The following is a 27,905-nucleotide window of genomic DNA, read 5'->3' as shown; positions in this document are numbered from 1 at the left end:
ATGCTAGACAACGTCCACGCAGATAAGCCGATGACACCGACGCCAGCTTTCCCTACTTCGCCACCACTTATCAACCAGGCGAATGCTCGCTGAGAATTTCAAAATCGGTCAATGTAAAAGGATTCTAAAGGAACAGTCATCATGGAACTTAATCACGTTCCGCAGACATGCACCTATGAGGCATCCTATCGATGAGCACAGTCAGACTCAATGGATAGCGAGATGGTCTGGCATGAAATGTGCGATGCTGTCAGTGTAGCTGAATTCTCCACAAGATTCAGGTTAATCTGAACAGACATGGGTGATGGCTAACCAGACTTGGCACTGTGAAATGTGGCGTCTGTAGAATGCAAGAATGCAAATATGGCAGTGCTGGTTTCATCCAGCCGCAGAGCCAGATGTGCACAAGGAAAATGAAGACAAATATGAGCAAAAAACAACATTTTAATTTCTTCTCAACTGCATCATAATCCTATTCAAATCCTTCCTTGGCACTCATAACTTATCAAACTCTAGTGCAAAAAAAAATGCCCTCTCAACAGCACAAAGACTTGAAACGCCTTCTATTCTTCGGTTTCAAAGAGAAAAAAAAAATTTACATAATGCTCCTAACACCTATGTTCACAGTTTCGCTTCTGTCTTATTTTACCAATATTAAAGCTATGATCCTGCTATGACGATGGCTGAGGTGGAACAGTAAATTACAAAATGGGGAAAGAGCAAGTCGTCCATCTGATATATATATATATAATATGTATATAGAATATCGCAATGTGTATATAAAATGCATATGGTAATGTCGGATGAAACAACTATGCATTTTTTTTTTCAACTTCCACTATAAGGCACGGCAGTATAGGATTACAGGCAATGAGAAAGGTATTCATTAGAGCTGTGATACAAGTGACAGTTTTAGAGAAAAATTCCGGGCTCTCCATGCTGCAACAGTGCAGCATTTACAAAATTAAAAATAAAACCCTTACACAAGCACAATATTAAAATCAAAATATGAGTAGTAACAATTTGCATTTAAAAGACAGTCCTATGAGCGAAACAGCACAATGTGAACAATACAGCACAGTGAAACCCTAGCATTCTCTGCATCCTCGTTTGGGGAACCATTTTGTGCGAGAAAATATTTTCATTTGCATTGAAGGAACTTCTTCACATGACAGAACTTCATTAAAAGTGCTATGACAGCTTGCCGACAGCATTAAAAAATGTTCTGAATGCTTCCATTTTAAAAAAAACGAAACGTGCACACATGATGCTACTTATGGCCAAGGTAGGGTTACATCACAAAACACAATTTGAAGCTATTGCTACAGCGCTTAAGTCTCTGCACTTTCATGTAAGGAGAGGGCTTGCATTATGATATAGGCAAAAGGCCAAAGTGAAGTGCTTCGGTCAAGTTTCAGAGAACAGCAAGCCACCTTCCATAGACACCCATGGGAAGCCACAGAGCCCCCAGATCCAAACCTCAACAACATGTGGCATTGAGTTTTCACCCCTGACTGCAGCACTCCACTTTGAGCAACCCATGATGGTGCACAATTGAATGTTTTGCATTAGCTAGCATAAACTCCCAGCCATCACAAGACCACATACAAAAATGGCAATCAGGCAACTAACACACACACACAATGATATGACATGACAAAAGGAATCCTTCGGCGACTCCGCGGTATCACAATATCATTCGAAGGAAATAAGACTGTGCTAAAGAAGCCTCGAGTTGCGGTTATTATAAAAAAGCCAGTGATCCTAAGGTACAATAACTTGGCAGGGCAAAGTTAAACAAGTGGCTAGTACAATAATGAAGCATGTGCAACAAAAGAACCATTCCTAGTCATCACACCAGGAAAGGATAAAGAAAGTCACTATAGGCAATACCCCTGTAAACACTTGGCGGCACGTAATTGACAAACCCACTGCAAATACAAATCAGTAATAATTGCTACCTATATCAATGTGTAGGAACTTTATAATGCATTTCAAAAAGAAAAAAGGCACGGAAAGTAAAACAACCTCCCCATGTAGCCAGAGTGCCAAGACTGAAAGGTGCACTCACGACCTAGCTAAATGCAAGAATAAAACAAATTCTATGCCCTTCAGTATTAGCTAGTGTTACCGTAGGTTCTGGTGCACAGGTGCAAAACAAGGCATTATAATTAAAAGGGAAGGGCCACAAAGCTGCTATGCCAGATTTCAGAAATAGCAACAGTAAAAAGCACTGAGGACTGGTAACGAAATTAACAAAGAAAATACCAATTCAGTACTGAGCTTTACACAAAGGCTACAATGAACAGCAAAGCATTTGCTGCTAGATTTTGAGGGCAAGTCTCAGTTAATGCTACAAAAAAAGAAGCTGATGCATGAGGCAGCTACAAACTAAAATTAGAACCAGAAAATTGCATTCTGCAGCAAGAATAGTATAAATGCAGGAGAGCAACATGGCAACAGGGGAGGATAAAAAGACTGCGGAAATAAATGTGGAGATATTGATGCACACACATAACAAGCAAAAACCCGCAAAACAGCATGGAATCTTTGTCCATAGCCGATTACTGCACGAGCATAAATAGACAGAACAATTTGGCACTTTTCAACCAAGTGCCAAAAATGAGGTGAACGCTAAAATCAAAATATGAAATGGCAGAAAGGTAAAAATGTTTGTCCAGAGCCTTAATCAAGGGTAATGGAGAACACAAAGGGTCCAAACAACCAGCGAACAAAGATTTGCTTAGATTCATGGCATGACCACGCAGGGTCCCTCTCAGACTCTGTTCAGATTTGCTTGCTGTTCAGAGTTCTTGATGGGCAGACACTCCACAAATGGATTTTGACCTCTACATAACTGCAAATTGGGCAGGCCATATGGTGCTCAGGAACACTGCAGATTTATCACCGCAGAAGGCAAGCACTTGCAAAGGAGTCCAACCCATGACCAGGCCACCAGGCAAATAACGAGAAGGCACTGGTGGCCAGCTCTAACTCTGCCCTAGGTTTACAGCCAAAACAGAAGTGAAGATGAGGAAGTGATGTGAAATACAACACGCTACAAGGACTACGAAAGTGTATTTCACAAGGCAAAACAGCTAATAATGCCCAAAAATTGTTGCACACATTGAAGTAAGTTGACAGTAGATACAAACAGAAGCGCAGCCAAAGCACTTAGCCAAATGAAATGAATGACATGAAAGAATAATATCCACTCAAGATGAAACATTGCATCATGCCAAAGTATCCAATCAAACATTCTAGGCTGAGGATATGCTCCTACTGAACATGAAAATATGATTGACCTACAACTTGCTTGCATAGAGAAATCAATCTAGTTCATCATTAGGTAACACTAACTGAACTTTGAGTGGCTTTTGGAGCGAGGGATCACAGTACCACTACCTTGCTTGATAAAGCTTGCAGTGCAGTTAACATGAGCATATACTGCCGTGGTCTCCTTTAACTGTGTACCCGGAACATAGGCAGAAAACGCAGTGTAATTCAATTTCAAGTGTCTCCTGTCCATAATTGTTTGGTGCATGTAGCGAAAAACAGCAACACCTCAAAGAAATTTCGAACAAGGAATCCAGAGCAGACAGCATGTGTACGGGCTGATCACTTTTGCAGAAGCTATGCAGCTGGCAGTAGTGTGCCAGGGACAGTACTGGTGGCAAGAGCGACCTAAGTGCGCCAGCTAGCAATTTGAGGCAGCATGGCTGCAATGTTAGAGCCAAGGCTTGCTCCTCGTATAGTTGAAGGAGGTTCTAGATTTAGCTGCTGCGCACAGTGCGTAGCTCGAGAAATAGCCACGAGTCTGGCAAGAGCCTATGAATCAACTTGCACAAGTAGACACCATGCCCCTAAAGCTTGGATTCCTAATTTGAGTGCCTTGATAATTGAACAGTGCCTACAGCTGCCCCAGCATAAAGACTTGCACTCAGGTGCTACTTGTTAATGAAAGCCTGGCTATCAAACTAATTAGCACCATGTGACATGACATGAAGTGGATGAGAGGTGGCAGCTGTGAGAGAAAGGTGAAGAGAGATGCTGAAACAAGCCTTCATATGGTGAAATTACTGTGAAAGCACACTATACAAGCACACCAACAGGCACAAGTTTTCAAAACTAAAAGACAAGCCATAATGATATAATTCCCGGTAAGAAGGCCCCACAATGATACGTAGTAATATATGTATATATATAGATGAACATCTATATCTAAAATTATGTCCTTAAATCTGTAGCGGCAGCTCTATAGGCCTATTTCTCCCTGCCAAACACCTAGCTGGCTGAGTGCAGAGCAGAAAGTTAAACTTAAAATAACACACAGCATATACAACACACAAACACCACAAACATGCACCACATGAAGACTAGCTGTTCCAACAAAGAGGCACCAAACCTGCACCTTTCCTTCCCTTGTTCAGGTTTCCTGAAATTCAAGTATTGGCTGGATCCCCCCCCCCCCTTTTCTTTGCACCCAAGAAACACTACACACACATCTCGAAATACAAGCAGTTTCTGGGCTACAGGATTAATTGTAACCTGTCAACTACTCACTACTTCTTTCCGAACCATCTTTCCTACATAAAAAAAGCAAAAGAAACAACTTAAGATCACAGTCAACATGCAGCCAATACCTACCAAGGGAATATTAAAAAGGCAAGTATGGTGCTCAAGAGCCCACTTCTCCCTCTGTATATCTTTTTAAAAGCCACTAGCTGGTTTCTACAGCCCAACTTCAAAGAAGCATTTCTATGCTGATGCACAGTGACCTGAGCTACAAAGCACTGTACAGCGTGCTAGGAAGTCATTTCAACATATGTTAAATTACAGTTGGCTAGCACGCATGGACAGCTGTCACACTGAACAGCCAGAACGCATCAAATGTTTGATGTTGGTAGTTCAAGCATGCAACACAGCAGGCTGAAGCATCAAATATGCCAATACAGGGGGTGGTATGCAGATCCGCAAAGTTCAGTTGCCAGTCCATGGCAGGTGGCAAGGGAGGTGGGCTCTGGTCATTGCCATTGCGTCACTGATGCAGGCAAGCTCCCACTGGCAGTCCACTAGTGGCAAGGAAAGTTTCGCAAAGGTGACATTCAACCCTAGTGCAACACAGTGACAAACGTGGAGGAGTCAGTGGGGCAGCACACACAAGACAGCACCGAGGCTTGCTGTGACGCCACCCAGCCGCCTCCACATGTCTGCCGCGTTGCGTCCTTAGCGCCTGCACTGGCGTATCCGTTGCTGCTGCTGATGTTGCTGTTGCAGCTGGGCCAGCCTGCGTCGGAGCATGTGGTGGCGCTGCTGCTCCTGCTTGTACACTTTCTCCTGGTGGCACGCGTCGTAGGTGAGCTTGAGCGCGTACGCGGCGGCCTCGTTCAGAATGGTGACCTTCGCCGCCTTCGTGTTCTCAACCAGGGCGGGCACCTGCACCCGCAGGTCCTGGAAGGCGACGCGCAGGTCGTCGCGCCGCTTGCGCTCCATGGTGTTGTGCTCGTTGCGCTTGGCGCTGGGCGGAAGCTGGGACAGCACGTGCTGGCCGCGACGAGCCGCCGACGGCGAGCACGAGCCCGCCGGCCCGCAGCCGTCGTCATCGCGCCTGGCGCGCTTGGACTGGACCATCAGGGAGGCGTGATGCTGCTGGGAGACTTGCTGGTACTGCCGCGAACGCTTGCGCTTGCCGCCCATCGCAGCGGCGGCGACGCTGGGCGAACCGGGGGCCAGGGCGCCGCGACGCCGCCTCCCGGGCGCCTGGCCATTGCTCAGAGCCTTGTGCGAGGGAGTGACCACCCGGCCGCTGGACGTGATGCGGGACACGACGGCGGTGGCCGGGGGCCGAGGTTGACGGACGGTGGCGCAACGGATCGCGCCTCCGGCGGCTCCGTTGGCCGGCAGCGCGACGACAGCGGGCGCGCCGCCGTGCCGCTGGCGCTCGCCGGAGACGGTGACGACGTCGATCTCCTCTTCGTCATCATCATCATCGTCGTCGTCGTCGTCGTCGTCATCATCGTCGTCGTCGTCATCATCATCATCCTCGTCTTGCTGCTGGTCGGCAGACTGCTGCTCCTCCTCGTCATCATCGTCGTCATCATCATCATCGTCGTCGTCGTCATCTGCGGCAGAGAGAAAGGCGACACGGAGTCAGGCGGGACGTCCAAGAACGCAAGCACAATACAATAACAATACGAATTTGAGTCATGCGAGTTCACTGGGCGATAAGGCTGACAGGAGAACGCAAGTATCATGAAGCAAAACACTCGGAAGCACAATTTGGCTAGAAACCGCGCAGTGTTGACAGCGGTTACGAACTTCCGCCGCTGTGTACGCAATAGCCGCTTGAACGACTCTCCCGAAACAACGCCCTGCAGGTGTCGCGCACAGCGCGACACGGCTCGCGAAGCGAAAGGCACCATGCCGCAGCGACTCCGCAAACGGAGCAGAGGGTACGCGGAGAAAGTGAGCGCAAAGCGGACGGAAGGACCGCGGAAGGGGAGAGAACGCAGGCAGGCTGGAGACAAACCCCGAGGATCCCAACCCGGGTTGAACGACCTTCGGGCCGAAAATCGCGCGTCCCGCGCCGGCGACGACGTTCTTGGAAGGAACGCAAGGACTCGCGCGACAAGGCGGCAGCCCCGGTGCCATCGCTCGCCGCGCGCGCACGCAAATACACACGCGCGCACACACATACACACACACACACACACACACGCGCGCACGCACACACACGCGCACACGCGCACGCACACACACGCGCACACGCGCACGCACACACACGCGCACACGCGCACGCACACACACGCGCACACGCGCACGCACACACACGCGCACACGCACACACCGAGGTCGTCCCCGACGCAAGAATACCGTCGACCGGAACCGCCACGACATTCTGGCCACGAGTGCAAGCACAGTGACTGTACTGCAAGTGATGCGGTGCCAGTCCGAGCCCAGCTGGGAGTGAGGCCGCAGTGTCCGCCGTCACCTTGACGAAACGCTGCAGCAAGCGGATAACACAGCGCCTTCAGCCCGATCCGTCGGTCTTTTCGGCTCATCCACTGCATCACGACTAGTGCAGCAAGCTTATAGTGCGGATCTCGATACACGGCAAGTAACGAAAATTCCCACGCTCTTGTCGGCGAGCTCAGCCTAGGCAACTAGAGGCGACGAAGAAGGCTCAAGAAACTTTCCAGGCGCCTAGACACCTTTCGCAGTAGAAGACGGGGTGGAGAAAAAAAAAATAGTGCGTCTGCAGAACGGCGGGTCACACACAGTCGTTCACCGGGGCAGCCCAGGAACAAGCAAGTCAAAGACGCGAAACAAAAACAAGAGAAAGCGACAGACGGCTACCGGCGAGTAAGCTAGTAGCAGCGAGCGAGAAAAGGCAAACGAGAATAGAGAGGCCTTGAGACGACGACGGATCGAAAATAGAGCAGCGTCGACGCGGTCCCGACGTCGGGACATTGGCGTCACCGCGAACGAAAAAAGACAGGAAAGAGCAGCAATCAAAGAGCACGCACACACGCACGCGCGGACACACACACACACGCACGCACGTACACTCAAGCACGCACGCACACACACACACACACACAAAAGGAAAAGTCTTCACACGACGACGACTCGGGAAGACGAACTCGCCGTCTCTGCAGAGTCGGTTGCTCGCTCACTACGGGAAGGAACGCGACGGAGGTCTCTCTGTCTCTCTTAGGCCCGCGGCAGCAACACAAGACGCCCAGGGTTCGAGAACGAAAGAGTATGGTCAGGAGCGTGCCAGGGCGGATCAAGCGATAAAATAAGAAGGCTACTACCAGCTGGCGGCAAGAAAGCGCGTCGCGCCAATTCCCTAGCGCTGAATTCGAAAAAAAGAAAAAAAACTCGTTATAGCGAAACCGAGTGTGACCCGGCAACCGCTTTTACGTTATACAAGCAGAGGCAGCTCGTAACTTCCACCTGCGATAGCAATTGGTACTTTGAGTCTCTGGAGCGATTACTGCTCAGTGTTTATACAGATCCGGAGCCTGGCAGCCGCAGCGGAAGCGCGCGCAATTCGCAACAGGCCCTAACCCTAGACGAGTTTTACGACGGCGACGGTCCTGCCATTCAAAGGTGCGCCGGGGCTTATTGTTACTGGTTCTGCTAGTACTCCATCGCGTTGGCTACATTCCACCACATAAAAGCGAACGAAAGACGCAACAAAAACACTTCGAGCTTACGTCGCACTAAAAAAATAAAGAACGAAAGGAAAGGAAAGCACGAAGACATGGCAGCAGAGAGCGAGCAGGCGAGTGATCTTCGCGGAAGGAGAAAACGCGGTCGCACTACAAGTAACCTTTGGCGCCAGCTGGCATCCGGGGCCTTTCAACGACACTTCTCGCGGCCCGGTGACACGGGCTTCAAACGCCGGCTCGCTCGGCGCGTTTGACGTCGTCCGCGGGGAGAAACCTTTCGAAGGCTCGCATTCCTGTCCGCCTAGCCCCGGTCAATCGTTCGTCGCTCGCTCGGTAGACAACGAGCTAACCTCGCCACACGAGTTAACATTTTCGCCGCGGCAGCGGCATTGGAGCGGCTGGTGGAGCCGATCGTGTGCGTGTCTTACGCTGCCACGAGGACGTGCATTGGTGGGAGCGCGCGTTGTGTGCGTACGTGAGAAATGCGCGCGCGTTTGGCGGAGCGTGGCGGGGCGGAGAGAGAGGGAGAGAGAGAGAGGGGGAAAGGCGCTGGAAACGTTATCGTATTTCGTCAGAACGCGACGCAACCAGACGCGCCGCCGATCCGACACTACAGATGTTGGGAAAGCAAGAAAGAAACAAACGCGGTCACGCAGTGGAAACCGACACTAAGTTTACTTACTGGCGGCTGCGCCGCCTCGTGTATGCCGCATCAGATCGCAGTGACGTCACGCGCTTAGGAGCACTACTCCTGCCCGCTGGGGGGGGTCTCGAAGTTCCTTCGTCAAAGAAGGGCCGCAGTGTGTGTGCGTGGTGGCAAGCTCCCAAGAAACTTCCGGACACGAAACGAATCAAACTAAGAGAAAACAAATAGAAGGCACGTCGAAACGCACAGCGTCGCGGTGACGGGCATCGAACCCGCGTCCTCCTCCCGCGTCGAAAAGGCAGCCGAAACGCCATGGGCCCCCGAAACAACACCGGAGGCGACCGAAAGTTTTCCAGCGAACTCCAAAAACGGACGGGGCCCCCCGTTCCGGACTTAAAAAAACGATCTAATGGGAAAGAAATGCGCCCATGAAACGACTGGTAGGCGAGAAAGAACTAGTCTTGTTTATCGAACCAAGGGGGTGAGCAAAGGCGCCTGACAACTACAAAAACGGGACAGGCAACTTCGCCGACTGTACACGCACTAGGCCCTCAATCGGTCTCGTCGTTGGTCGTCACTGGCCTAAAACAGGGCGCGGACAAAACCGAGTGGCCGGCCAAGAAAAGCATCGCTCTGCCCCCCCCCCCCCCCCCTCACAAGAAAGAACGCACAACATATTCAAGGAACAGCTCGTTGGACCACCTCCGCGGGAGAAGCGAACAAACAAACAAACAGAAATGCGGGGCGAAGCGCCGAAGGACGGAAGAGAATTATCCGGCCAGAAAACGGCAGCCGCTCCTCTAATCGGTCAAATGGCCGCTCCCCGCGGTGGCCCTAGCGGATAGCGAAGACTCCCGAGACGGGAGGGGGGGGGGTTTGCGGGGCGAACGGAGCAGCGGCAGGAAAGGGCAATCGGATCCAGGCGCAAGCATGAATAATGAGCGAACGCAGCAACGCGCTAGAAGCGATAAGAGGTGCAAGGAAGGATAACTAGAGAAACGAAGAACAAGTAGAAACAAGGAAAGAAGCAGACATACAAAAGTCAAATCAAGCAACGAGAACACGAAAGAAGGCCAAGAAAGATGTCTACGTGTGGCGAGGTGGGGGAGGGCACGCACGACTGCCAGTTGGAAAATACGGATGCACGCAATAGAGCAGAAGGTTCTACTGACGGAGCTGCGGAAAGGAATTTTCTTATGCAGTGCGAGGGGGGAAAAAAAACGCGCCCTTGAGTGAAGAGCGGCGACAATGCCCGTTTATTTCTTTTACTTTCTTTTCTTGTCAAGATCGCGGAATGGGAAACTTGACGAAAGTGAGAGAAACTCGGCAAAACAAGGTCGACTTAGAGCCGCCCGAGACACGGATCGAGAAGCCATCTCCCCGAGAGATCCACGCTATCATCAAGAGAGAGAGAGAGAGAGAGAGGGAAAGGCTGGAGGAGTGAGTGCGCGGAGAAGCGACGTCCGTGCACGTAGCTACTTATCCAGCTCACGAGCGAGATCAGATGGCGCAGGAATGGAGTGGTCTTCTTACAGGAAGCAAGAGAACTCGTAGGAATAGCACGGCCCACTCAAATAGAACAGCTAATTGGAATAGAGCTTCGCATTTAATCAACCTTTGAGGGGACAAAAAAGTAAAGGGGGCGATGTGGACGAGAAGCGGTTACCAATATACGCTGATAGAAAAAAAAAATTAACCTCCCACGCTCTTGCACCACGTGATCTCTCAGCGATGCGGTATATATACTAGCAAGGCAGTTGGTTAGAGTCGAGACCCGCTACGGTTGTTCAGTGGCTTCGGTGTTGCGCTGCAAAGCACGCCGCGGGATCAAATCCCAGCCACGGCGGCCGCATTTCCACGGGGGCGAAATGTAAAAGAAAACGTTCTAGTACCTAGATTTAGGTGCTTGTTGATGAACCCTCAAATGGTCAAAATTTATCCTAACTAGGGGGGTCCCTCAATCAGATCGCGGTTTCGGAACGCAATACCATAGCTTTTTTTTTTTTTTCAGGGCGGAACTGTCTGCCAATTCGTAAAGCGCGTTGTATCTATTCGGGAATGCCCAAATTCCACCTTACCACCAGTCACCCGTCGGGCTGATGCCATAAAACTAGGGAGTAAGAATCCAGAACGAGTTTTAAAGGAATCACGCACTGTCCACTCCGTTGGCCAGCCACCGAAGGAGTAATTTGCGAGTGCGTGAAGAAATGCAGAAAGTAAAAAACGTAAAAGTTTGAAACGAACGTGACAACTAGACGACGTCGTTCACCTTTATAAATGACAGCACTCCCGCTTGAAGAGTTGGGACATCACTCACAACGTACGAGCACAAACAGCGTACGGAAACAAACAAAAATCATCGCGAAGCCTCACCTTTGTTCACGCGTTCGTACCACCACTTGTTTCGCGCGAATTGGAACAAAAAGCCGCGCAATTTCGCAAGTCAGGACAAGTTTTAAAATCCTCCACGTCTCGTACACGACCGACTCTTCTCTTCGACGCCCTCTCCCTACCTCACGACCAAAATCACCTCGCATGCCTTTCTCAAACACACCCGCGCCGAAAACTCAACAGAGCGCAAGTTCTGTCAGCAAGCAGCAGCAGCAGAGGCCCAGACTAAGGAAAAAAGAAGAGCTTGTCGAAACTTGCCCCAGACGATTCTCTTTCGCTCAACGTCTTTTGCGGGAGACGATAACGCGAAATCCAAGAAAAGAAAAAAAAGACCAATAAAGGCACGGTCTCCGATCCGGCGAAACCAAAGGGACCCCCAGTGCAGAGACGATCTGTCCCCCCCCCCCCGCCCCGCTCCTTTCTTGAGGCGCTATCGAGGAGGGAGAACAGGCGCCCCGCAAGCAACCACACACAGCGGCAGAAAGGGACAGGACGAGAGGCCGAAGGCTTCGGCGCAACCCTCAGTGCAAGGAGAGCGCGCGTGAAGGCATGCGATTCAGCCGCCAGCTATAAGAGGGCGCTACGGTAGAACAGGGGAGAGGGGGGGGGGGGTCGATGCAGCTTCCTTCCAACGAGGCTACCAGACGGCTTCTTACCCGTCTCTAGCTTAGAACGGTGCAGTAGCGTAGGAACGGTAGCAGCAGTGCACCTTCGAGGCAAGACAAATATTCGGGCAAGTGTTCTGCAAGCTATCGAGAAGCGTACGGCAGCAACCACGCTGGCAGCCACCACGTCCAGCCAGACGCACAAAGATGCGCAGAAATGACCGGACAGGAATGAACGCTCTTCGTCAACTATATACTCTTGGCAAAAGCGCTAAACGAGGAGGCGAGGGCAAGAAAAGCAACACACAAACGCAAGCTAACTTGAGCTCAAATGCTCGGCCTTCCGCACGCGTGCGGAATCACGAAAAACTGCACATGTCCCGCACAGTTTTCCGGTTTAGAATAGGTCCGCGCGATCCGTGTAAACCGACATTTGTGCAGGAGTGCGCGAAACGCGCAAGATACTCGCACAACCCGCACGCGTGCGGAATGAGCTTAAGTCTGCCCTTAAGCTTTCTTTTTTTTTTTTGTCGCCTCGCTTAGCGCAGTTTCCCAGACGTAACAACAAGTGAAATCTTCAGCCATTCCTTAAATTTGTCCAGAAGAGAGGCACGCTTTTAAAGAAAGAAAAAGAAGGATGAAGCGCCAGGGTGCGCGCACACTTGTGCCTCGAGCTTGCCAGAAAAACAAAAAAGATTAGTTGCGCGTGCAGTTCATTCCTGTCCGGCTGTTCCTTCACACGTTGTTGGCGCGTCTTTCCCGGCGCCAGAATTTGGAGAGCGTTCACGCGTTAACGGATCCGCCGCGAGCCGCAGGTACCGTAACCTGCGCTGCACCGTATTAAGGAGACACGGGGAGACGTGGCCCAGCCTGGCGCAGGCCCTTGAGACAATCGGATCGCGCTGCCGCAGAGGTGTGCGAGCACCTTTAGTTTCACCTTGCACTCGATGCACACAAAAGACGGCAGCGAAGGGAAGCTAAATAAATGACGGTTCCCTATGCACTGCGTTACATTCACCTCGCACTTCTCCTTTCTTGGTTGAAAGCGCGTTCAGGATCGGCCTGCTGCTTGTTAACGTTTGTCGGTTGCCCCTCCACAGGCACACTAAACCATACGCCCCTTCCGATTCGCCGATGCGAATAATAGCCAAGGCTGAGTAGAAAAAAAAAATTAACTGAAAGGGTACGCGAGAACCCCAACGACAAAGAACGCGCACTTGCTGCAGTCCTGCGCACTTCCCCCCCCCCCCCCCCCCCCCCCTAAGCTGCAGGGCGTAGAAACGCTTCGTCTGTGCCACGCCGTTCCCCTCACCATGTTGAACCTGAAAGAGCGGAAAGGTGAATCCGGTCTCCGACCCTCACGAAAAGAAAAAAAAAGAAGAAAGAACAGGAAGCCTCACAAAAGTAAACGACATTCATGCGATAATCACGGCCAACTTGGAAACTGCTGGCCGCGCAATAAAAACATACGGGGAGAAAAAAGTGGCGGAGAAGGGCACCGGGTTCCAGAGAGTGCCGCCAGGTGGTGCCACCATCCCACGAACGCGCAGCAGACGATAAGCGCCACGGAGAACCGACGAACGCGCGCGCCGACTCGACGCATAAGCACGGAGCCGCAAGCCCCGGCTGCCTTCCATGCCTGGCCGGCTGTTCACAGGATCTGACATGCTCGCTTTCAACTCTCCGATGTTGGCTTGCTCAAGTTGCGGCTGCTCTTGCAACCCTTGATTTGCCTATCGTCGGGGGGGGGGGGGGGGGGGGGAAGACAAGCAAGAGAGCGCGCAAACCGCGCTAGGTGCCCGAGACGCCCCCGCTGACATCGGTACTGAATCCAGCGCTTTAAAAACTGGATCTGCCAGACGACAGGATGCAGAATGGAACAGCTCTTCAGAACAAGCCAGACGACAGCGCGCACACGACAGCGCCTTGTGACAAGATGCACAGCAGACGACGCTTCGGGGCACCGCCGTCCCGCTCAAAAGAGCTTTATCCAACTACGCACCATACTGACTGCAGAAGTCAACAGTGTGCCAACTACAGCATGGCAAAGGCTGGCCCTGTTTGCGATAGCTGCGAAAACCTGTTTAATCACAAGTACGGCGTTAGACGACTCGCGTTTTGGATAGCCGACTCTGCCATCGGGAACAGTTGCAACCTTTTACTTCCCCAAAACACAACGCACATTTCTGCACGCCACAATGATGTCAATGATCGGGGATAATCGCACGCGACGTAAGGTACCTGCATTTTTTCCCGCGCAACAACTCGCAAGTCGGACTACGCAATTGTACGGCCGATACCCGACACCACAGCCCGCTTGTAGTACGAGTGTGGCCGCATGACGCAATCCAGAGTAACGGGCGTACTCCGAACACAGCTGCGCAATTGTGAATGGCAGTCAACCCGAAACTAACCCTCGGCGGATAACCAGCACGCAGCTGTCAGTCACCGAAGCGTTTAAAAAAATGGAGGAGGAGGAGGGGGGGGGGGTTCGGCCAGAGACAAATCTGGCGCGACGTATGATAAGCGCGAGACAGCCAAATCAGGAAACAGGCGAATAGCTAACGCGGCGCGGCGGTGCAAAGCGCTATTGCTACGGGAACACGACACGGCGGTTCTTACAAAATCACGCAACGAAACGAAACGACAAATTGAGCCAGGCTACGCAGGAAAGTAAAGCCAGGTCGTGAAGGAAGAGGGCGAACCGCGCAGTGCGTGGCCTTGACGATGCCGCAAGCTCTTTCGCGACGTCACTAGGTGGTTTGAAGGATATAAATAACCACGGCGGACAAAAAATGCGACGGGAGAAAGAAAAGTCCGACCGAATGATGCAAGCCTTCGCAAGCACTCGAGAAGGAACCGTCACCCAAACTAAGTTCCTTGACGCTCCTAATACTACGTTAGGCCGTAGCAACTGTCTCGCAATCTCGTTTGCAGGCGTACGTAACGAGGGTAACGTTAGATGAGCGCGCAAGCTTTGCGTGTGGCGCAAACGAAATTGCGCGATTCCCGAGTGTTCCGGCATCTCAAGTGCTGCGTAGAGGGCGCGCACTTCCGCTCCACCCGACGTTTGCGGCGGAAATTCAAATTTGCACGCGGTGAAATCGAGCCGCATCCGGGTTTAACGCTTGTGGTAACCCAGTCGTATGAAAATGATATTGTGAAACAAAACAAAAAGAAAGCAAACATGCTTCAATGGCGAGCATACGAACCAGCTGAAATAGCTAGTCTGCTGCAAGTAGCAGACGAAAAAGAAAAATGGTGGGCTAAGCAGACGTAAACAACACAGCGGCAGGGCAGGCAGCCGTTCGCCAGGCGGACTCGCATGAATAAGCCTGAACAATGCGACGAGGTATTGAAAAGGAACGCACGAAGCGAAAGTGATATATACAGTAAACTAACCGCTATAATAGAGTACAAGAAAAAAAAGAGGGCGTCCGGGTATGAAACAATAACACGTATACTGCGCAGCCGGCTTGTGGGGAGCCCCTCCCTATGAGCCGCGATAACGCACCGCGAGGCAAACGGTATTGCATCAGATGACGCAATACTTTAAAATTGAAGGCGATGCAGACGACAGGGAACGTTTGCTCAGCGAACTAACGCGGGAAGAATAGAAACCGTTCAAGATAAAGAAAAACGATGTCAGTTCTACTCCCTGTCGAAACCTGCGTGGGAGACGCCCGCTAGGGGCGCTGACGCGCGTGCTTCAGGACCTCTAATAAAGTTTATCAAACCCAATCTCCGTCAGAGCAAATTACCGCCCGAGAAAGAAAAACGGGAACACCCACTACGCAAACAAGCGCACAGAACTTGAACGCGAGCGTTAAGCTTGAAGCTCTCCAACGCTCATCCATTACTCGGCCGAAAATAGCCGGCTGCGAATCCAGAAGATAACCCGTTCAATAAGGGTGGGCGAAAGCCTTTCCAACACAAGTCGTCGAGACTCACGATGCATCGACGGCTAAAAATAGCTCACCGGCGGATCTCCTAACCCACCGCCGCAACGGAGACGCTTTATGTGTATTTGTGTTTCGCGTGGGGATTCCGTTTTGCAGTGACAAATGTAGGCCAAAGCAGGTGTATTCGCCGAAGTGACTTGCTTTTATGCGTGTAGGTATTCAGAACCAGCGCGTTTTTTTTTTTTCTTCTCGCCCATCTTATGAAGCTCGGATGCGTGAACGAAAGGGGCGAAGCCGATATTCTAGTCGCTATCAATGAGGAAGTGGAGCTGGTCAGGTCGTGCAATGCGCAGATGAAACCGGCGGGATACAAGATTAGGGACGGTAGCGCGAAGTAAACGCGGTGGCCGAGATTATCGAAGAAGTAAGAGTCGACCGGGCCACTGTAACGCGCCGAGCGGGCAACCAACCGACTGCTACTGCATAGGAGTAAAAAAACTAGCGCCAAGAGAAAAGAAATCGAGGACGGTCAAGGATTACCAGCCGGCTTGAGAACTTCAAAACTTGCAGGCGTAAGATGGAATCTGTTGACGCAGTACAAGGGTAATTTAGATTGGTGGGAGATGCCTTTGGGGGCTTTTGATGCGGACATTAAATGGGTCTTCGAAGAAAATCGGAGAATTAAGACGGGATGTACACTTGCCGTTCCCTACTCTATCAAATGTTCGGACCACACTGCGAATATCTAAATTGACGTTTTGCAGGTTCTTCCCGAGCAGAAAATTGGGTCGAAATCAAAATATACGTTTCTGGCGATTGTCTTCTTAACCGACATGACTTGATTGAAGTGAAGCAGCGACAACATGCGAACTGCCAGGGCTCTTAAATAGCTACAATTAGGGCTCATTTATCATTAAAATGAACAATCACCTTGCCACCACTGTGCGGCAACAAACCATCTAGAACCAAACCGCATCCAAAGGCCTCCCCAAAGACGGTTGGAGGATGCGGGGAGCGAACGAAGGCACGGCAGATAAAGGTGCACTGGGGGGGGGGGGGGGGCAAGGTGTCTCATTATACGCAGTCACCCCTTTCGGCATCCAGCGTCAAGGTGGGGGGGAGAAGTGTTCCTGAAGGGGGACTTGTGCCGGCGCCTAACGACGAGCTTGTAGGTACTGCGAAACGCGTGAATCCGCCCGTTTAACTACCGCCGTTCCGCCCCTCAACCCCCCTCCCCTCTCGCCTTCGGATCTCAATCTTAGCTGGTGCGAAGAAATGCACAACGACCGCTGAACGAGGGGGGGAGAGGTCTTGTTGAAAGGGTTCGGTTCGAACGGGCACGCAGAATTCGAAAAGAAGGAAGACGGGGGGGGCTCTACCCTCCACCTCATCAATTCGATGCAGCGCAGTAGAAGCTATGAAGATCGCGTCGGCCCGCCACAAACAGAACGAAAAGTGATTCTATCCCCCATTTCTGAGCCCCTGAACGCGCGACGCCGAATGAAGGGGAGGCAAGATTAGTTCAGCACAAGAGGCGAGCTCCCCTTCCCCCCTCCCTCCTCTTTCCGGAACGGGCGGCCGGGTCTTCGTATTGCCAATTAGCTGACGGCAGCCCCAACGTTCCCTACACTGCACAGAAATTGCTGAGACCGAGCGCAAGAACGAAGGCAGGTTGACGAGCTAGACGGTAGGAAAGGGGTGTGAAAGATGGAACAAAGATGAATCGAGCGTCGGCGGTCTAGGTTTGAACAGGCGGAGGGGGGTGGTGGGGGGATAGTCGGTCGTCGACGGATCCGTAGGCAAGTGTGAAGGACGAGCCCCCACGTATTCCGAGAATGAATCGAAAACCACCGATCAGATACACACGCCAGGAGGAGGTAGGGAGGGGGGAACGAGTTGTCGAAGCGTGTGGAGAGGGTGAAAGTTAAAAGAGAGCGCCGGAGGGAAGGGTGAGAAGCGCGGTCGAGGCAGGTGAACCGCATTCCAGAAGACGCGCCCTTCTCCGGAAGCCACCCCAGGCGAGGACAGCGCGTAAAAACCAGACCGGTCAGCCATGGAATCGTCTGCAAGGCACACGAACCCTCCTTCGTCTGGTAGCAGTCTGCTCGATGGAATGATCGAATTCCTCTGGACACAGGTGTTCCCGTCAACGGGGTCAAGTGCTGCTGATCATAGTGCCCGAACAACGGAAAGCTTTGGGGAAAAAGGGAAAGATGACACGCTGTCAGCTCGTGCGAACGTGCAGTTTCCCCGATCTCTATCTGAACACACGAAGTCGCTTTATGTCCGCTTTCCAAAGCGCCGTAATGAATAAACCGCTCGAACTTCGCAGGAAGTAGTTGAAGTGACAAACACGTCAACTGCGATTATAGAGACTTAGCTGTCAAGCTGTTCAATACTAAGCCCATCAAACTATTTTTTTTTCGTCTGCGACTTTCGTAAAGTTTAATTCCTATAGCAGACGACATCATAAAGCGCGATTCTGCCACTCGCAGCGAAGCTGTCTGCTCCAATTCGAATGGCGCACGCCATCGCCGAAACATACACTCTCGGCTCCAGACGAAACCACATGAAACGCTTTCACGACGCCACAAAGACGCGTTCATTCACAATGCTGTAAACAGCACTGTGCTCTCCACAAACGGTTTTTGTGGACAGTTCCCAGCGTCCGTAGAATAATAACATTGCGAGTTGTCCACCCCCCCCCCCCTTTTTTGGCAATCCCGGAAGGAAAAAATGCTATGAACAGCTCGACAGGCTGCTGACTTACGACCCCGTTCTGTAGGCTTATCTATTTGCAGTCTGGAGTCCATTGGCAGAAAGCATCATGGATTTCCCACCGCGATAGCACGCTGACCAAGGAAAGGGCTGCATGCCGAAGGCATGCGTAGTCGAACAAGCAGCGCCTGATTATTGCTCTATCTTAAGCCAAGACTAAAAAAAGTGAAAAAAGAAAAAGAAGCGAGCAACGACCGAAGGACCGTCGGTGAGCTCATAAGAGGGCGTACTCGCGCGAACTGGGAAAGAAGGTCACGACAACAGCCCTGATTTCATTTAAGATAACGAAATACCAGACGCTCGCGAGAGCAAGAAGAAAGGGAGATACGGCTAGACCAGACGACGCGAAATCGACGAAAGCGAAAACACGACAACGCGGAAGCCAGCAGAAAACGGGACTAGCGGAGACGACGCTAGTGGTAGTAGCAGCAGCTCCGAAAGCAAAGACGCGTGGGCTCGCCCATTCAGGAAAGGAAAACAAAGAAAATAAATGAGTCAGTCAGTGCTTCGAGTGGGTGGGGAGCACGCATAGTACAACGACGCAACCGCACAGAGCAGAAGACCGGCATCGCGTGGGTTTGCGCCGAGTATGACCCGCGACTTAGCGGGAGGGCCCCCCCGAGTGACTAGCAGCTGACACACCCGGGCAGCATAACAAGCAGCGGCGGCAAGATTTTGGCCTGTGAATCAGCGACGTGGTGCGCTCAGCCAAACGCTGCGTCGGCGAAGTGGATGAATGAAGAGACGCCCTCCCGGCAAAACACGGAAGTGAATGGTCCCGCATAGAACACTGGTAGGGAGGAGGGGTCGACGAGGTTAGGCGTACGAAGCGCTGACGCCTATCGTGACGTCATACCGAGCAACGGTCCCATCGCCCACGCATGCCCGGGCGCAAGCTTTCCAACGCAGGGACGCCGAATTGCGAGACGAAACCACTGGCGCTAACCTATTTACTAGGCGGAACGATCACTGCGCAAATTGGTCGCGGCAGTTAGAGTGAGGGTTAAACTAGATACAATCACTCTGGCTGCGCGGGCAGGCCAGTAAGGCTCGCTTCATCGCCGGTCGTAAAAGTTAAAAGAAACGATAACGTGAGACGTAGTAAAAGTGCGCCTTTTACGACACGAAGGGCCACTTTAGCACATCAAAAGCTCGTGCCGCTATAACTAAGTGCATAACATGGTGAGTAATGGTTAAATGTAAAGGACGTCCAAAATAAAGGAACTCACGACACTTAGGATCAACTGCAATGCACCAAAACTTCGTGACGCGAAAGCTAGGACTCGACGGCATGGATGACATTGTAGCAATGTTACATTGCGCTAACGGAAATAAGGCGGCGATGCGCGCGATCAAATTAGGGCGGACCTTACGGGCTGTTCTAGTAGTAAACATCGCGTCGCCTGCCAACTTGCACTAAACCAGCCCGCCACCGCTAGCAATACCAGGCCGTGCGCCTAGAAGATACCGGCACTACAAAATCAATACTGCCGCGGCCAGCATCGTCGTGTGTCGGGCTTCGCCGCACGGCAGAAGTGCTTGCCAGGGAAAACGAACGTCGCAGTGTAGGGGGCAGACCGGAAGTTAGGCGAACGAAAAAAAAAAAATTAACAGGAATGCGAAAGCTTTTTGCCCAGACGGAAGTGACGGAGTTGTGCTGGACTGTCGGGCGTTTCCTCGCAACTCGATGCCTGGATACAAAAAAACAAAGGTGATCCCGCCCACTTGGCAGAACGTGATGCTAGCTTCATTTGAATATGCGTAATACGTCGACGCAGCCGGGTGCTGACGAAAAAAAAATAAAAGGAAAGAAAAATAAAGCGTGCACGCGTCACCACAACGTAGGGAGAGAACACACAGATCGCAGGAAGCGGTGATACGCTCTGACGCCAACTGAATGAATCCAACTGAATGAATCAAACGGCCAACTAACTTTCGCATTTCGTGCAGGCGAAAAGGGAAACATGGCAGGAGAGAAGGGCCCTCTGCCTAACAGCCCTTGACGTCAACTAAACGCAGCATATAACCACGTAATTACAGCTCGTTCCGACAAGGCGCTCTGTCGCAAGAAAAAAAAAAACTGCCAGCCGCAGAAGCTAGGTGACTGTAGCCACGCATCTTTTTTCTACATTGAAGAGGCACGGCACCTGACACTAACCTACCTGTCCTGTGTTACCGTACGTAGTCCGGCATTGTCTGGCAGTGCTTTTGGTTGCTCGGAACAGACGCTGAACCGGATATCTTCGCGTTTGCCCAGACGCGGAAGGGAATAAGTACGGAGTGGTGCCTGCTGTGTTACTTAAATGTTGCTAGTAAGGTGTTTGTTTTCTCTTTGCCAGCCTAAAACGAAGTCGATTAAAACTCGCGACTTTTTTGCAGAAGCACTCGCTTGTGCGCGCTTTGCCTGCGTAGCTTTCCCTTCATGTCCACAGATAGTTACTCCGCGAGTATGGAGTATCAACTGCGCGGAATATCTGGACGCGAGCTCAGATCTAAGCTTGTACGTTCTAAGCTCAGATCAAAGCGCAAATCTAAGCTTGTACGCAGAACAGCGCCGAACCGCTCATTCCTGGAAGCCTAAATACTTTAGCCGCATCTCCGCCACCACAACAAAAGCCTGCACGTATCGCAAATTCCAGGCAAAAATGGGCTTAAACTAGCCACTGACCTTTCCAACTGGCGCGGGCTTTGTACGCCCACACGAAAAAGAACGCATTCTGGAAACACGCGCCTGCTTGCTCGGAATAACGAGAATTCGTCAGCCAGTGGACAAGCTCGGACTGACAAGCGAACGACCCTGACAGACGCGAAGGCAAGGACCCCTAGGCTTGTCATGCACGGAAAAAGAAGGGGGGGGATGGGGGTTAGTCCCCCCCTTTCCCGACAAAGACGAAATGTTCGCGCGCGCAGAACCCACTCCCTCCTCAAAAGACAGCAATGCGGCACGGCACACCTCCCCGAAAACCCCGGGGTCGTCCACCAGCGACACACGCACGCACAGCCCCAGTCCGGTGGCCCCGAAAAAGGTGAAGGACCTCGGGCGCCACAACCATACAAAACGCGCGATCGGCCCTGAATCGATCGAAAGAGACGGCGCGCAGGCCCAGACCCGGGAGCTGGGCGCGCCTGGGGCCCAGGGTTTCCAGACCCGGGGTTTCGGAAGAGGAAGGAGTAGTCACCCGGGAGTGGAGGAAGACAGCCCCGAAAAAAGAGCGCCCCCCCTTCTTTCCAACCACCCGCGCCGCTTCCGAGAAGGAAGCCAGCGGTGCGCGCTACAACTCTTCCCGCAAGCAACGTCGTCGGCGACGTCAGCACGAGGAGGAAAGGCGCGAAGCAAACGCATCCAAAAGAAAGGCGCAACGCCCTCGCCCACTCCATTCGGCGGTGACCTTGGAAGAGAAGCTCCGCGCCAGGCTCGCGCGGGTCTTTAACCAGCCGGGCGGCAGCAGCAGAGGCCGCTGCCTCCCGAAAGAACAAAGGGGGAACCGGCAACAGAAGAAAATATATAGAACGCGCGCCGAACGCCGTCGTCTGCTATAGCAGAGCAGACGACGGCGGGCGGGCGTGGCAGACGCCGACGTCGTCTGTTCCGCGCCGCACACTGCGGCTGGTCTCATCGTGCACGAGAAGGGACGAGACCGGACGGCGGTGGTGGTGGTTGGGGAGGGGGTGGGCGGCCAGTTCAATGGCACGCCGGGCCGACCAGCGCACACACACACACGGTGGCGAGTGGAGCGCGCGCCGAACTGAACGGCTTCTTTTCGGCGGCGGCCGACAAACGCAAGAAAGCGTGCGAGTGTCGGCCGCGGTGGGACGGCCGCCTCGCTGACCAGACGACGGCAACAAAACAAACACGGGGAAAAGTCCAGACGACGCCGGAACAACACCCTTCCTCTCAAACGTATACAGACGTTATGCGGGTGTCGTAAGCAAGGTACGCAATGCCGCTACTCGGAAAATAGAACACTGAATCACGCGCCGGCCAACTGTGACTGCTACCCAGATTTACAAGCAAAAATGGATTCCCCATGCATGGGATGAGGCGAGGATGAAAGGCAGGGGTTACGAACGTTCACTGCTTGTGAGAAAACGCCTTCGGTGTTAAGGTATTGGGGGTAGGGTTGCGATTCTTCGCAGGTCGCAGCAAAAGGCATTAGTAGGAAAGCTAGTTTGGCGCCATTGAAACTGTCGAAACAGAGCATTCACCCTATCGCGCAAACCGCTAAGAAACTGTACAAGTGGCAGTGCAGAAAAACACACACAGCGTTCCTAGATGTTAACGTAATTGCGAGCAGCAAAAGGCCGTTTCCATACTAACGAGGAACACGATGCCCACGCAGCTTTTTTTAAAAGGAAGTCGGCGCCGACGTCGGTCCTTGAGCGCGCTGGCTAAACCAAAACGCAAACGCTGCGGAAACGCTAGCAACTTCCTTAGAACAGCTTGCGCCTGGAAAAAACACAGCCAAGCGGACACACACGGCGCTCCACAGCCACGCGTGACGTCACGTCAGGGTTAATGAAAAACTACGCCGCTTCGTCGTTAGACAAGCATCAAAAGTCGTTTCGATTTCGAGAGGGTGCTCCGAAACGGCTCCCATCGACATACGCGAGAAAACGTGCCCGTGTCGACGACTTGCAGTAAAAACCCAGCCCCACTGTTCGCTATCGCTTCGCAATTTCCTGAAATCTTACTGACAACACCGTCAACGCTAGTACCTCAAGCGTAACGAACCCGCCGTCAGATAGCGCGCGAAAGAGAAAACGCGCGAAGGACGCTCGCGCCAACTGCGTAGTTAGATTGCAAGGCAGCCGGAAAATGCGCGCGAAGCAAGACGTTAGGAGGATATGTGTGTATATAAAAAAAAAAGGCAAAAAGCACACGGCTTCATCGAAAGGGCCTTGGCGGGGATGAGCCCGGAACAACATTACCCGGCGTTTCTGTCAAACGTTAAACAGGAGGCCAAGTCAGGTGACCGTGGACGACGAAAGTGAAAGTACACTCGCCGTCAGACATAACCTGAACAACGAAGACGCATTCAGCGGCTGAACAAACAAGGGCTGTGCAGAGAAAACATCGAATGCTTTCGACGGAAGAATGCGTTGAGCTGGCGCATTCGAGGCGTGTTCGGGTTAAGTATGACGGTGACTGCAAGCGTGCAAGATTGCGAGGAAACGCGTTATTCAGTAACCGTCGCCACATTCTGCGTAGCGCCTTTCGATTTAGGTGTTAATCGAGAAAAAAGAAAGCTGTGAACTACAAAACGAGAACGTATGCAAATTTAACGCAAAAGTTATGCTGAGGCAACACCTAGAACGCACGACTTAAAACGACGTAAGGACAGGCGTTTCACTAAAGCTACAATTGAGCTACAAGCTCAAAAGCTACAATTCCTCGTAGCATATTACAGCGACAACATTAAGTAACGACACACTCCGACGTAGTATACGTACGTACAGGGAGGGAAAAGCGGGGACGAATTACATCGCGCGCGCAGGTCTTCCGCGAGTGCTGCAAAAAATGCGAGGTTACGCGATCTAATGCTCTCCAGCGAAAGCCAGGCGAAACGGGCGCGTTATCGCTACGCAGTTAGATACGAGGTCAAGTAGACGCCGCAGCTGACGCGGTGAAAGGCCAAACACATTCCTCGAACACTTCACAACCATCGATCGGCGCACTAATGCCGCTAGGAGTAGACAGCCGAACAGGAAAGCACTGTAGACTACTACGGCGAGTGAATCAGATCTACGGATAAGATCTCGCGAAGCTTGAGTTACTCCCATTGCTTTCAATGACGCAACCGCAGTAAAAAGCGCCAACCGCTGACCAGTATGGTAATTCCCGGCCGGCAGCCTTTTCAGTTTAAATTGCAATCATGATTGCGACAGAACCTCGGTCAATCGAGCTCGCCCGAGTGTCAGCACATTTGAATCTGCGACTTGTAGTAAACGTTGCGATGCGACAACGCCGATTAGTGTTTGTGACCTGCCGGTTGCGGCAAATGGCGCGACAGATTTTGCGGCATTTCTCCGCCATGCGCATTAAACACGAAGCTGACGTTCTCTGTGCGTAAAGGCTCGTGTGGCCGAGGTTCACCATAATGCAAATGAGTTGAGAGGCGCGTCGTGACAACAACTCACCGGACTCAGACGGCGTATCCGACAACACCACCGCGCCGCGCTGCCAGTGGCCGTTCTGGGAACGGTAGAGAGTGAGCTGTCCGACCGACGCCGATCCTCTAGCGGTCGCCGCCGACTGCTGCGAGACGGCCTTCGGGGAGTCCGGAGGAGTGGGAGGCGCCGAAGACGTCGCCTGGTGGTACGAGTGGTCGCTCAGGGGCGTGTAGCTGAGCACCGAACTGGGGTCGACGCACTGACTGGCCAGCGCGTCGTCTGCCACCGCTGGTACCCGAGAAGCAGACGTCGTCGCGGTAGTAGGGGCAGCCGCCGCGACTCTTCTGCTGGACGTCGGCGGAGGTGAAGAGGGAATCCGCATCTCCAGCACGTCGTCGGGCGAGCCCGCGGACATCGCCGAGGCCGGCGAGACGACCAGGTCGTACGGAGACGCCAGGGCCGCGGCGGACCGCTTCTCCCGGGCGGCCTTCTGCTTGCAGTCGTCCGTGCACTGTCCCGACCACATGCAGTCGTGAAGCAGCTCGCTCTGAACGCCGGACTGCGTCGGCGAGATCGGAGACAGCCAGTCCACGACGGCGGGGGCGTGAGGAGAGACGATCGCGCCGACGACGTCCTCTTCCTCCTCGACCACGTCGTCGTCCGAACTGCCGCCGCTGAGGACCGAGTTCAGCACCGAGTCGTCCTTGAGCAGCTGGTCGATGAAGTCGTCGTGCTCGAACAGAATAGAACAGAGGGCCTCCTGGTCTTCGAAAGACGGGGCGACCGGGGGAATGGCCACGTCGTGGTTCCAATCCTCCATCTGGAAATCATTCCACACCTCGGCGATTGCTCCGCCGCCGCTGCTGACGACGCTGTTGCAGACGTCACCGACATCATCGCTAACGACACCCATGATCGCTTTGGTGTCGCAGAGTTCGCCGATGCCCGCCATCGAAGAGGAGTCCGACCGATCGGGCGACCGCGGCGGTGTGGGCAGGAGCTTCCAGATATCTTTGGTCGGGGAGTCCATCCGGAAATCCCCCACGAGGTCGTCCAGCTCCACGCCGGGCGAGGTGGGCCCGCCGTAGTCGTTCAAGAACATGGAGCACATCTGTTCGGCTTCCTCCAGGGCACTACGAGGCATCGGGGATCCCCCCTTGTCACCCAGAAACGGTCCAACGTCCGGGACTCTGGGGGTGAATCGCTTCGGTTCCGAATGCGACAACACGGACGTGGACAGAATCATAGTCGAGGCCGCGTCTACTGCTCTCCGATGATCATCCACGGAAACGGCTCGCCGGAGGTCCCGGCAAGTGCCTGCAAACGGATGCACAACAGCCGGACCTTGCGAGTCAGACCCACGGAATCACAAAGTGACGGCACATGCAGGTGTACATACATATCACCTCGTGTCAGCACCGCCTTTCAGAAAGCTTTCGACATTTTTTAAAATTTCATTTTGCCTAGGCCGAAACCGTGGTAGCAGCGCGGGCAGCCAATCAGTCCGACAAGCGCCGTTAACGCAAAGATAACCTATAATAGGCTAAGCTTGCAATGATCGCAATTGACAATCTCCGGTCCACGTACAACGAAACTTTCAAAACGCGACGATGGGAAAATCGCGGAAACGGTTGCAGGCACACGGTTGAAAAGCGCGCGCAACCGCACAATGCAACAAGAGAGTCATAGCCGGAAGAATTCCAAAATGTGGCCTTTAAAAAAAAAAATAGTGAGACGGCGGTTGCTTGAGAGAGTAAACGTAAGGCGGGGGGCGGCTATCTCACATGTAAGTAATAACGAAGACAAGAAACGACCGCTTCGAAACAAAATTAAAGAGCGCACCTCTACGGTAAACGAAACCAACCGCGACGCTAATTCCCAGGAACGCGGTGACAAGAGCGTCCGCCCACTTGCAACGTTCTGACGCACACCGGCATTTCGAAAATGTCCCAAACGACAAGTGCGAAAGCGCTTGTTCAGCCGTGACAACGTCAACCGGCGACGCGGCAACACCGACGTGGAACTTTACAACGCGACGCGACCACGTCGGCAAACCAGAAACGCCGCACAATTCGCGAGAAACATGCGGGCGACGCCGGCGCCCAGGCTAAACGCCGGCGGCAAAGCCGCCATGCCGGCGCCGCATTTAAATGTCATTCATTCGCCGGCGCATTTTTCTTTTTTTTCTTCCTCTTGCCTCCTGCGCGAAAGGAAGCGCGCGAGAGAACGTAAACCACGTAAAATAACGCGACCACGTCACGCGACATCCGACCGACCGCTTACCTAGCAACGACTCCGTATCCGTTAAAATCCCAGTGGGCGATGACGACGACGTTGTGTTAATTCCAAACGGGCGGGGAAGAAGATATCCAATGCATGGCACGCGGAGCCGCACACACACACCCCACACGTGGAGCAGACGCCAACTCTATGTGGCGGTGCGCGACGGAACGCCGCTTTTGTACGGGGCCGCCACCCTGTCTCGTTGCGCGTTGCGCATTTTCGCCGTTTGGCAAGGACAGTCCTTACCACGCACTCTGTCGCCTTCACTTCAACCAGTTGAGAACTTTTACATGACATTTCGCGGCCGTAATTGTTTATTTCACAATTAACTTGCGAAGAACCGGGTGGAACTACTTTTCTCCGCGAAGCCGTGCCTCGGTGGCGCGCACGGCGCCGCTACGGCGGCATCCACGAGCGAAGCCCTGGGTGAGGGGAAAGCACCGGCGTCCAATGAGAAAGGGTGTTACCAAAAAGCGCGGGAAAAATCTCCACCAATAGGAGACGTCGAGACAGCGTTTTTCGAACCCCCACGTGCATTTTCTGCGAGGCTTTTAAATGGGAGAGGAACGGCCGAGCCGGCTGCGAGTGGGAAAGGCTGGGAGTAGTGCCCGGAAAGCGAAGGCGTAAAATGAAAGAAAGGAAAGGGAAACCGGGAATGCGCGTAGACAAGCCGATGGCGGTGGCGGAGGCCATGTTTTTTTTCTGCCTCGAGACTGGCATTTGGCGGCGGCGGCCGGCAGGCGTCGGGTCGCGGACGCTGCGGTGTGCGCGCCGTGATCGTGGCGGTATCGCGGCCCTGATGCGGTCGTTAACGTTGGCGCGCCGTGGCGATGCGAACTGCTTGCTGCTCGCTCGCTCTCCGCGTTTGACACCCTACAAAACGTAACGCCTAGATTAAACAGAAATAACACCAAGGCGCGCACAGTCACGCTCGAGCGTTTAATTGCTCGTGCTTCTGGCGGAGGGGGGGCGCTCGTAAAGAAAGCAAACGACAGCGACGCGCAGACGAGAA

At 52.9% G+C, this 27,905-nt stretch overlaps 1 protein-coding gene across 1 annotated transcript; it reads right to left on the bottom strand.

The window, feature by feature from the left end:
• Positions 1 to 426: 426 nt before the first annotated feature.
• LOC139060927 (myc proto-oncogene protein-like) lies at positions 427 to 27,293 on the bottom strand. The gene is made up of 3 exons (XM_070540273.1): positions 26,894 to 27,293; positions 24,638 to 25,927; positions 427 to 6,122 (listed from the first exon to the last, which is right to left on the bottom strand). The coding sequence occupies exons 2-3, from the start codon at positions 25,854 to 25,856 to the stop codon at positions 5,227 to 5,229; spliced, it is 2,115 nt and encodes a 704-aa protein (XP_070396374.1). The 5' UTR covers positions 25,857 to 25,927; positions 26,894 to 27,293; the 3' UTR covers positions 427 to 5,226.
• Positions 27,294 to 27,905: the final 612 nt, after the last annotated feature.

This window comes from Dermacentor albipictus, chromosome 6 (assembly GCF_038994185.2).
Source record: "Dermacentor albipictus isolate Rhodes 1998 colony chromosome 6, USDA_Dalb.pri_finalv2, whole genome shotgun sequence".
Taxonomy (NCBI): Eukaryota; Metazoa; Arthropoda; class Arachnida; order Ixodida; family Ixodidae; genus Dermacentor; species Dermacentor albipictus.
This window is presented reverse-complemented; position numbering and strand designations above follow the sequence as displayed.

Coding starts and splice junctions, on each gene's coding strand:
- LOC139060927 (XM_070540273.1), bottom strand. CDS start 25,856: ATGATTCTGTCCACGTCCGTGTTGTCGCATTCGGAACCGAAGCGATTC. Junction 6,123..24,637: donor GGATACGCCGTCTGAGTCCG/GTGAGTTGTTGT, acceptor TCTCTGCCGCAG/ATGACGACGACGACGATGAT.